Source organism: Lampetra fluviatilis, chromosome 64, assembly GCF_964198595.1.
Source record: "Lampetra fluviatilis chromosome 64, kcLamFluv1.1, whole genome shotgun sequence".
NCBI classification, from domain to species: domain Eukaryota; kingdom Metazoa; phylum Chordata; class Hyperoartia; order Petromyzontiformes; family Petromyzontidae; genus Lampetra; species Lampetra fluviatilis.
Genome location: NC_136338.1, coordinates 974,212 through 986,034, shown reverse-complemented (window position 1 = coordinate 986,034; position 11,823 = coordinate 974,212). Strand labels below are relative to the sequence as shown.

Genomic DNA, 11,823 nt, shown 5'->3' with positions numbered 1-11,823 from the left:
TAGTTTGTCGTCTGGCAACATTCTGTTGCAGGCAATAATGGTCTTAAATGTGCATTGAAAAATGTTGACACTCCGACTGATGCTGCTACTGCTGTTGTGGAGTGACTCATGCAGCCAGCTGTTTGGTGGTACATGTTGTTCACGTCGTTTATTGTGAAAATTCGGTCACAGTTCCTATGATCACTGCTGTTTCATTGCTTTAATGGCTTTAATTTGGTGATTTTCGAAGCGTTTTTCGGTTTGGCCATGTTTGTTTGTTGTAGTACAGAGTTAGACTGATGGCCTTAATCTAAGTTGTCTTGTGGTTGTTGTTGTTTGACTTGCATCCCACTGGGATTTTTGCACACAGCGTTGGTGTACGGTGTTTTTTTCTGCAACATTTTGCTGTCTTTTCTTGGATTTTCTGTTTGCACTCAGTCACATAGTCACTTTAAGATGTTTTTGTTCATGTTTTAGTTTTTTGTTTGTTGCGGTTGCACCCGATTCAAGAGCCGAATGGCTCACAGGGCTACACCTGAGTGGAAAGAGCGGGGTGAGAATCGAACTGTGAGAAACGAACTCGGAGAATCCCAACTCACTCCTCACTCACTCCCCTCTTTACTACTCCTGCTGTTCATCCCTCCTCCCCCTCCTCCCCCTCCTCCCCCTCCTCCCCCTCCTCCCCCTCCTCCTCCCTCCAGCTCCTCCTCCTCTAGATCCGTACAAATGCGGTAGCTGCTGCTGCTGCTGGTGGTGGTGGTGCTGCTGGTGGTGCTGGTGGTGCTGGTGGTGGTGCTGGTGGTGGTGCTGGTGGTGCTGCTGGTGGTGGTGGTGCTGGTGGTGGTGGTGCTGCTGGTGCTGGTGGTGGTGGTGGTGCTGGTGGTGGTGCTGGTGGTGCTGCTGGTGGTGGTGGTGGTGCTGGTGGTGCTGCTGGTGGTGCTGGTGGTGGTGGTGGTGGTGGCGATCAACAGCGGCACCCTCACGGGTACAACGTCTGTAGGCAAGGGCATGGCCAAGGTATGTGAAGGGCACGTCTGTGACACTCAGTGTGTGTGGGTGTGACACCATCCCACTCACTCACTCACCATCTCACTCACTAAATCGCCATCTCACTCATTCACTCACCATTTCACTCACTCACCATCTCACTAACTCACCATTTCACCATCTCACTCACCATTTCACTCACTCACCATCCCACTCACTCACTCACTCACCATCTCACTCACTCAATCGCCATCTCACTCATTCACTCACCATTTCACTCACTCACCATCTCACTTACTCACCATTTCACCATCTCACTCACCATTTCACTCACTCACCATCTCACTCACTCACTCACCATCTCACCATCTCACTCACTCACCATCTCACTCACTCACCATCTCACTCACTCACCATCTCACCATCTCACTCACCATCTCACTCACTCACCATCTCACTCACTCACCATCTCACCATCTCACTCACTCACCATCTCACCATCTCACTCACTCACCATCTCACTCACTCACTCACCATCTCACTCACTCACACACCATCTCACTCACCATCTCAATCACTCACCATTTCATTCACTCACCATCTCATTGACTCACTCACTCACCATCTCACTCACTCACCATCCCACTCACTCACTCACACACCATCTCACTCATTCACCATCTCACTCACTCACCATCTCAATCACTCACCATCCCACTCACTCACCATCTCATTCACTCACTCACCATCTCACTCTGGCCAGCTTGACACCTGAAACCCGCGGCGTTGTGTTCTCTCCCCAGCTGGTGTCTATCGCCCTGTTCGCTCTACTCACCGCGGCGAGCGAGATTCCAGGTAAGTTCATAAAGATAAAGACAAAGATCCCCCGTGTAGCCTGAACAGACTGTAGGGGCAAGTGCTGTTAGCGAGTAGCACCTACGAAGGCCGGCACGGCACACGAGGGGGTGGGTGGCCAGCACCACGCCTGACCGCCTTTGTCTCCCCAGTGGCGACGTTTACACATCGCACCAGGTACTCATTTGAGGCTGAGTCGACCTAGAGGATGCCCAGGATCGGTTCAGATTATCGTCACTGGCGTTGGTTGGCCGTGAATGGGAATCGAACTCGGGTCGCTGGGTTCGTAGCGCAGCGTAGCGCTAACCGCTACACCACCGCTCCCCACACACACAAAACACAAAGATCCCCCGTGTAGCCTGCACTGATTGTTGGGGCAGGCGCTGTTAGCGAGTAGTTAGCGAGTAGCAGCGCCTATGAAGCCCGGCATGGCGCGCGATCTTTGGCCTTCATAGGTGCTTGCTGACAACACTTGCCCCAAAGAGGCTACACGGGGGATCTTTGTCTGTGTACTGTTTGTCAATGGGTGCTGCTCGCTGGCGCGCGCGTGCGCGCGCGTGGATATGTTTTTATGAATGGAAATTCGCGTTCGTTTTTTTTATCAATGACCACGTCGCGGAAACGGGATGAATGGAGGCATCGAGAGGACGCGTCAAAGAATGATCGAGTCGCTTGCTGTGGTGCGACGTGTCCCAGCGTCGGTGTGCCTCTGTGTGTGTGTGCTACGTCTCCTGCGGGGTCGCCGTGAGGAGCGGTGGCGCAGCGGTTAGCGCGTCGTGAGGAGCGGTGGCGCAGTTGTTAGCACGCCTCCCTACGACCACGGCCAGAGACCCCGATTCCAATTCACGACCACCACCACCATCACCACCACCACCACCATCACCACCACCATCACCACCACCACCATCACCACCATCACCACCACCATCACCTCCACCACCACCACCACCATCACCACCACCACCACCATCAGCACCACCATCACCACCACCACCACCACCATCACCACCACCACCACCACCATCACCACCATCATCACCACCACCACCATCACTACCACCACTATCACCACCCCCACCCCCACTACCACCATCACCACCCCCACCACCACCATCACCACCACTAACACCACCCCCACCACCACCATTACCACCATCACCACCACCATCACCACCATCATCACCACCACCATCACTACTACCATCACCATCACCACCACCCCCACCATCACCACCATCATCATCACCACCACCATCACCACCACCACCATCACCACCATCATCACCACCACCATCACCACCCCCATCATCACCACCCCCATCATCATCACCACCACCGCCACCATCACCACCACCACTATCACCACCCCCCACCACCATCACCCCCACCACCACCATCACCACCATCACCACCACCATCACCACCATCATCACCACCACCATCACTACTACCATCACCATCACCACCACCCCCACCATCACCACCATCATCATCACCACCACCATCACCACCACCACCATCACCACCATCATCACCACCACCATCACCACCCCCATCATCACCACCCCCATCATCATCACCACCACCGCCACCATCACCACCACCACTATCACCACCCCCACCACCATCACCCCCACCACCACCATCACCACCACCACCACCACCATCACCACCCCCACCACCAACACCACCACCATCACCACCATCATCACCACCACCATCACCACCACCACCATCATCATCACCACCACCGCCACCATCACCACCACCACTATCACCACCCCCACCACCATCACCCCCACCACCACCACCATCACCACCATCATCACCACCACCACCATCACTACCACCATCACCACCGCCATCACCACCACCATCACCACCACCCCCACCATCACCACCATCACCACCATCACCACCACCACCACCATCACCACCACCATCACTACCACCACCACCACCATCACCACCATCACCACCACCATCACCACCACCACCATCACCACCATCACCACCACCACCACCATCACCACCACCATCACCACCACCACCACCGCCACCATCACCACCACCACTATCACCACCCCCACCACAATCACCCCCACCACCACCATCACCACCATCATCACCACCACCACCATCACTACCACCATCACCACCGCCATCACCACCACCATCACCACCACCCCCACCATCACCACCATCACCACCATCACCACCACCACCACCACCATCACCACCACCATCACCACCACCACCATCACCACCATCACCACCACCATCACCACCACCACCATCACCACCACCACCATCACCATCACCACCACCACCACCGCCACCATCACCACCACCACTATCACCACCCCCACCACCATCACCCCCACCACCACCACCATCACCACCATCATCACCACCACCACCATCACTACCACCATCACCACCGCCATCACCACCACCACCATCACCACCACCCCCACCATCACCACCACCATCATCACCACCACCACCATCACCACTACCACCCCCACCACCCCCACCATCACCACCATCACCACCATCACCACCACCACCACCATCACCACCACCATCACTACCACCACCACCATCACCACCACCCCCACCATCACCACCATCATCATCACCACCACCATCACCACCACCACCATCACCACCATCATCACCACCACCATCACCACCCCCATCATCACCACCCCCATCATCATCACCACCACCGCCACCATCACCACCACCACTATCACCACCCCCACCACCATCACCCCCACCACCACCATCACCACCACCACCACCACCATCACCACCCCCCACCACCAACACCACCACCATCACCACCATCATCACCACCACCATCACCACCACCACCATCATCATCACCACCACCGCCACCATCACCACCACCACTATCACCACCCCCACCACCATCACCCCCACCACCACCACCATCACCACCATCATCACCACCACCACCATCACTACCACCATCACCACCGCCATCACCACCACCATCACCACCACCCCCACCATCACCACCATCACCACCATCACCACCACCACCACCATCACCACCACCATCACTACCACCACCACCACCATCACCACCATCACCACCACCATCACCACCACCACCATCACCACCATCACCACCACCACCACCATCACCACCACCATCACCACCACCACCACCGCCACCATCACCACCACCACTATCACCACCCCCACCACAATCACCCCCACCACCACCATCACCACCATCATCACCACCACCACCATCACTACCACCATCACCACCGCCATCACCACCACCATCACCACCACCCCCACCATCACCACCATCACCACCATCACCACCACCACCACCACCATCACCACCACCATCACCACCACCACCATCACCACCATCACCACCACCATCACCACCACCACCATCACCACCACCACCATCACCATCACCACCACCACCACCGCCACCATCACCACCACCACTATCACCACCCCCACCACCATCACCCCCACCACCACCACCATCACCACCATCATCACCACCACCACCATCACTACCACCATCACCACCGCCATCACCACCACCACCATCACCACCACCCCCACCATCACCACCACCATCACCACTACCACCCCCACCACCACCACCAACCAACAACAACAAGAGTGACAGTCAACATTTGAATCGGTCCTGCGCCTCCACTTGGTTTGACTCAGCCTCAAATGAGTAGCTGGTGAAGTGTGTCAAACGTCATCACTGGGGAGACAAAGGCTGCCGGGCGGTCGTGGTGCTGCCCCCCCCCCACCATCACCACCACCACCCCCACCATCACCACCACCACCCCGCGTGTGCCGTGCCGGTCTGAACAGGCGCTAGCGAACAGCACTTGCCCCAACAGTCTGTTACGTATTTTTTTATGGGGATGCTTTACCTTGGCAAATGTCTTGTCTGTGTGTGCATGTTGGCTTTCATAGGTGCTACTTGCCAACAGCACTTGCCCCAACAGTATTTTAGAGGCTATACGGGGGATTTTCGTCTTTGTATCTGGTTTGTCTGCGTCTGTGTTGGCAAAAGTTGGTGTTCGCTATCAGCACTTGGCTCAACAGTCCACGTAGGCTACACGGGGGGCCTTTGTCAGTTGTCGCTCTGTCTATTTATCTTTACCAAGTTTCAATTCATGCTCGGTCCTCAATAACGCACACAAAGACAAAGGTCCCCCGCATAGCCTGAACAGTCTGTTGGGGCAAGTGCTGTTAGCGAGCACCTTTGAAGGCCGGAACGGTACAGAAGGGGTGGGTGACCAGCACCACGCCTGGCCGCCTTTGTCTCTCCAGTGGCGACGTTACACACCGTACCAGGTACTCATTTGAGGCTGAGTAGACCTAGGGGAGACCCAGGACCGGTTCGGATAATCGTCACTGGCGTTGGTGTCCGTGAGCGGGAATCCAACCCGGATCCCAGGGTTCACAGCGCAGCGCTAACCACTACACTACCGCTCCCCACTCACTTAGACACTCACTCACACACTGACGCACACAGTCACACACTCACACACTCACTCACACACACTCATACACTCAGTCACTCAAACACTCACATAACAACCGCCATTCGCCACTAAGTGGCGGTGACGTCACCACGACGCTTGTGCCAGGCCATGTGCACCTTGAGGCCACGTGAAGTGTCGAACGCCCGCCGGCAGGAGGTCACGGGGCAGACCCAGGTGCCACGGGTCGACTGACTGAGATGACTGGCTGATGCACCACCTGTGCCCCCTACTGTACCAACTTGCTGTGCTTTAGCCACCCGGCGCTCCGCTCGTTGTTGTGAGCGTCGCTCCTCCGCCCTCCGTTGTTGTTGGAGGGCGACTGCCTCCAACTGCCCAGTAGCGTCCTTCACGAGCCTCCTCCACAGAGGCCGATCTTGACACCGCTGGTACCAGTCATTGGCAAGTCCACTCAGCTCCACGTCCTCCTGTACCACACTCCATCTCTTCTTTAGCCCGTGCCACACTTGTTTAGCCCCCTCTATCCGGCCGAACAAAAGCTGTTTAGGCAAGCGGTGGCTGGGCATGTGGGCTACATGACCCAGCCAACACAGCCTTGCCTGCCGGAGGAGCTCACCGATGGGACTTTGCCCATATCTTTCAAGGATTTGTGAGCTCCTCACACAATCTAGCCTGGTTAAACCCAGGATTGATCGTAGTCAGGCCAGCCTAAATGTTTCTAACCGGCGGAGATATTCCATTAGGGGGGTCCACGTTTCGCAAGCGTAGAGAAGGGAGGGAATGACCGTGGCCGAGAAGACCTGAGGCTTCGTGCGGAGCGACAGACCAGGTAGCTCCCACACAGCGTTACGCAACCGATGAAAAGATATTGCCGCTCGACTGATTCGGAGTGAGACCTCTGCTGTTAAACCGGAGCCGGTCATGAGCACACTGCCCAGGTGTAATATCGTTGAGGACTCTTGGACGCCGGGGTTGGAGGCACACGTATTTATTCCGCGTCAGTTGGCACAATCACGGACATACAACACTGGAGGGGGTATCGGCCCCCTCACCCGGCTAGCTGGGGATACACTTGCTAGCTATGCCTGACCTACCTCCTAGTCCTCCACTAACGGGCTAGGGGAGGCTATCTGGCCCGACACTGGTAAGTCGGGCTTACGGTACCCAGAGTCCCAGACCAGCTCTGACAAGAGCACCGGCTCTGGCTCTCGGGACCACGCCGCTGGCTCGGTCCTGCGCGGCCCTGACAAGGGCGGCGACCCAGGGGAGTCCAGGGCTCTATCTGGACGATCTTCGGTCTTCACTGGTTTAGCTTAACATATCTCCCCGAGCCCTCCGGCTCATCCCCTTTTATACCAAACCCCCCGCTGAGGGGTGGGGCCCCGCGGGATCCCAGCTCCGAGTCAGCCCCCCAGGCTGCCCGATGCGGACGTCGCTGGGAGCGCCTGCCCGTGCACCGACATAGCCACGCCCACTGTGTTTCTTTCCCATCTGATCCCATTGTACACAGCCCCTCCGTAACACCCCTACACAGGTATGGGAAACTCTCCACTCTCTCCACAACTGCCCCATCACCGATCGGGAGTTGTGTCAATGAGCAGCAATTACCAACTCATCGGCATACATAACGTGGTTGACCAATAGGGAGCCATTCCTTGACTGCACTCGGGCATCGATCAGCCTCCCATTATATCTGTACCAAATGGAAATTCCCCGGGTACACTTTAACCAGCACCTGTGACAGGAGGTCATAGAAGGCATCTGACTCATCGGCCTTGCCTGCATCCCTCCACGGATGTTCGTCTTCGGTGGGGGCATAAGTAACCACGACCACCACTCCTCGCCTCCGGTTCATGGGAAGGTGAGCCCAAAGTATCCTGGGGCTTACAGCTTCCCACACCTCACCGCCACGCTGCCACGCCCCCATTCATTCTCTTATTCAGAAAAAGAGCCACACCCTGTTGTTTGAAAGTCTCCTGCCCCGAGTAGAGGACTGTCCACCTCTCATGGTGGCAGGAGCCAGAGCCGGTCCACCGGACCTCCTGAATGACACAGAGATCCAGGCGGTACTGTGATGAGGGTGATGATTACGGTGATGATGACAGTGATGATGATGACGGTGATGATGACGGTGATCATGATGATGACGGTGATGATGCATGTGATGACGGTGATGATGACAGTGATGATGATGACGGTGATGATGATCATGACGGTGATGATGATGACGGTGATCATGATGATGAATGTGATGATGCATGTGATGACGGTGATGATGATGGTGATCATGATGATGAATGTGATGATGCATGTGATGACGGTGATGATGACGGTGATGACGGTGATGTCGCCCACCGACAATTACCACTCAACAATATCATCGTCATCAACATCATCATCACGATCACACTGCTGATGTTATTGGTAGCTGCTCATCTCTGATGATGATGACAACAATTAATACGACGGCGATGATGATGTCAATGATGATGACGATGATGATGATGATGACGATGCCGATGATGTGACACCGATGATGATGATGATGACAACGATGATGCCGATGATGATGATGACAACGATGATGCCGATGATGATGATGACACCGATGATGATGACGACGATGATGACGGTGATGATAACGATGATGACAATGATGATGATGACACCGATGATGATGACGATGATGATGCCCATGATGACACCGATGATGATGACGATGATGATGACAACGATGATGATAACGATGATGACGACGACGACGATGATGACAACAATGATGACGATGCCCGAGCATTGCCTGGCCATTGTCATCGTGACAAAGGGAAGACGAAGAAAAATCAGGATATGTATCCATACTGGAGGAATTCGATGAGCTTTTAAGATGTCCAGTAAGACGTGGGGGCAGGGCTGGTCGTGGTGGTGGATGTCGGGATGGGTGGGGTGGTGGGAAGAGGTCTCTGCCCCTGGAACAGGAATTCCCGCGAGCCATAGGGACTGTGACTCACTGGCACGAAGACAAAACAGCAGCAGCAGCAACAACAGCAGCAGCAGCAACAACAGCACCACCACCACCACCACCCGCGCTCCGGGCACCCTGCCCCACGCACACCGCCCTCCACCTCCTCCACCTCCTCCTCCCTGCGTGGCGCCACACGAAGCAGCGCGCATCCGGCAACTGCGCCGTGGTGACCCCGAACCCAACCAAAATACTCGCCCCCCTCCCTCCCTCCCTCCCTCGCCTCCCTCCCTCGCCCCCTCCCTCGCCTCCCTCCCTCGCCTCCCTCGCCCCCCTCCCTCCCTCGCCCCCCTCCCTCGCCCCCCTCCCTCGCCTCCCTCCCTCGCCTCCCTCGCCCCCCTCCCTCCCTCGCCCCCCTCCCTCGCCCCCCTCCCTCCCTCGCCCCCCTCCCTCCCTCGCCCCTCTCCCTCCCTCGCCCCCTCCCTCCCTCGCCCCCCTCCCTCGCCCCCCTCCCTCGCCTCCATCCCTCCCTCGCCCCCCTCCCTCCCCTCCCTCCTTCCCTCGCCCCCCTCCCTCCCTCGCCCCCCTCCCTCCCTCGCCCCCCTCCCTCGCCTCCATCCCTCCCTCCCTCGCCCCCCTCCCTCCCCTCCCTCCTTCCCTCGCCCCCCTCCCTCGCCCCCCTCCCTGGCCTCCCTCCCTCCCTCACCCCCCTCCTTCCCTCCCTCGCCTCCATCCCTCCCTTGTCTCCCTCCCTCGCCTCCCTTGCCAGCGAGTCATCAACACTTGTCGTTTTTCGAACGTAGCAATGACCGTGCAGCTGACACTCTCCCCGCCAACACGCAGAGACAGGAACGGTTTACGGTCCGTTGGTTCCACGTCCCTCATCCACAGCTCCCTCCTTCACCCACAGCTCCCTCCTCCATCCACAGCTCTCTCCTTCACCCACAGCTCCCTCCTTCATCCACAGCTCCCTCCTTCACTCACAGCTCCCTCCTTCATCCACAGCTCCCTCCTTCACCCACAGCTCCCTCCTTCATCCACAGCTCCCTCCTTCATCCACAGCTCTCTCCTTCATCCACAGCTCCCTCCTTCATCCACAGCTCCCTCCTTCATCCACAGCTCCCTCCTTCACCCACAGCTCCCTCCTTCACCCACAGCTCCCTCCTTCACCCACAGCTCCCTCCTTCATCCACAGCTCCCTCCTTCATCCACAGCTCCCTCCTTCATCCACAGCTCCCTCCTTCACCCACAGCTCCCTCCTTCATCCACAGCTCTCTCCTTCACCCACAGCTCCCTCCTTCACCCACAGCTCTCTCCTTCATCCACAGCTCCCTCCTTCATCCACAGCTCTCTCCTTCATCCACAGCTCCCTCCTTCATCCACAGCTCCCTCCTTCACCCACAGCTCCCTCCTTCACCCACAGCTCTCTCCTTCATCCACAGCTCCCTCCTTCACCCACAGCTCCCTCCTTCATCCACAGCTCCCTCCTTCACCCACAGCTCCCTCCTTCATCCACAGCTCCCTCCTTCACCCACAGCTCCCTCCTTCACCCACAGCTCCCTCCTTCATCCACAGCTCTCTCCTTCATCCACAGCTCCCTCCTTCACCCACAGCTCTCTCCTCTCTATCCACAGCTCCCTCCTTCACCCACAGCTCTCTCCTTCATCCACAGCTCCCTCCTTCACCCACAGCTCCCTCCTTCATCCACAGCTCTCTCCTTCATCCACAGCTCCCTCCTTCACCCACAGCTCCCTCCTTCACCCACAGCTCCCTCCTTCATCCACAGCTCTCTCCTTCATCCACAGCTCCCTCCTTCACCCACAGCTCTCTCCTCTCTATCCACAGCTCCTTCCTTCATCCCCAGCTCTCTCCTTCATCCACAGCTCCCTCCTTCACCCACAGCTCTCTCCTCTCTATCCACAGCTCCTTCCTTCATCCCCAGCTCTCTCCTTCATCCACAGCTCCCTCCTTCACCCACAGCTCTCTCCTCTCTATCCACAGCTTCTTCCTTCATCCCCAGCTCTCTCCTCTTGTCCCTCCTCCACCTCCTCATCCTCCGACATGCTCTTTTACTTCCGTGATTGCTCAGCACTTTTCAATCATCAAGATTGTCAAACTATTTTTTTTACAACGGCGAGTTGTTGTTGTGTTCAGTTTGTTCTCCTAGCCCAGGGGTCGGCAACCAAAATAACAAGAAGAGCCATTTCTTTCCAATTCGGTACAAAATTCAGTATTTCAAGAGCCGCAATGCATCTGAGTACATACTGTACATACTGTACTCACGTACATATCGTCAAGAAGCAGCCCGTAAAGAGCCGCATGCGGCTCCGGAGCCGTAGGTTGCCGACCCCTGTCCTAGCCGCACACCTCCGATGAGCTCGGTTGACTACGCACGATACGAAAGTGCATACATCCACTCTCGCATTTCCTCGTGACGATGCTGCTGCTCCTGATGCTGGGTGCCGATGATGCTGCTGCCGCTGCTGATGATGACGGTGCAGGAGACAAAGGCGGCCG

At 56.8% G+C, this 11,823-nt stretch overlaps 1 protein-coding gene across 1 annotated transcript in view; it reads left to right on the top strand.

Moving 5' to 3' along the window:
• The first annotated feature begins 869 nt into the window (after nt 1-869).
• The window catches only part of LOC144951892 (von Willebrand factor-like), an 84,353-nt gene continuing 73,399 nt past the window's right edge, over nt 870-11,823 (top strand). Inside the window, 2 exon segments of the mRNA XM_078882238.1 lie at nt 870-996; nt 1,770-1,821. Coding sequence (XP_078738364.1) covers nt 988-996; nt 1,770-1,821 — 61 coding nt within the window. The 5' untranslated portion in view covers nt 870-987.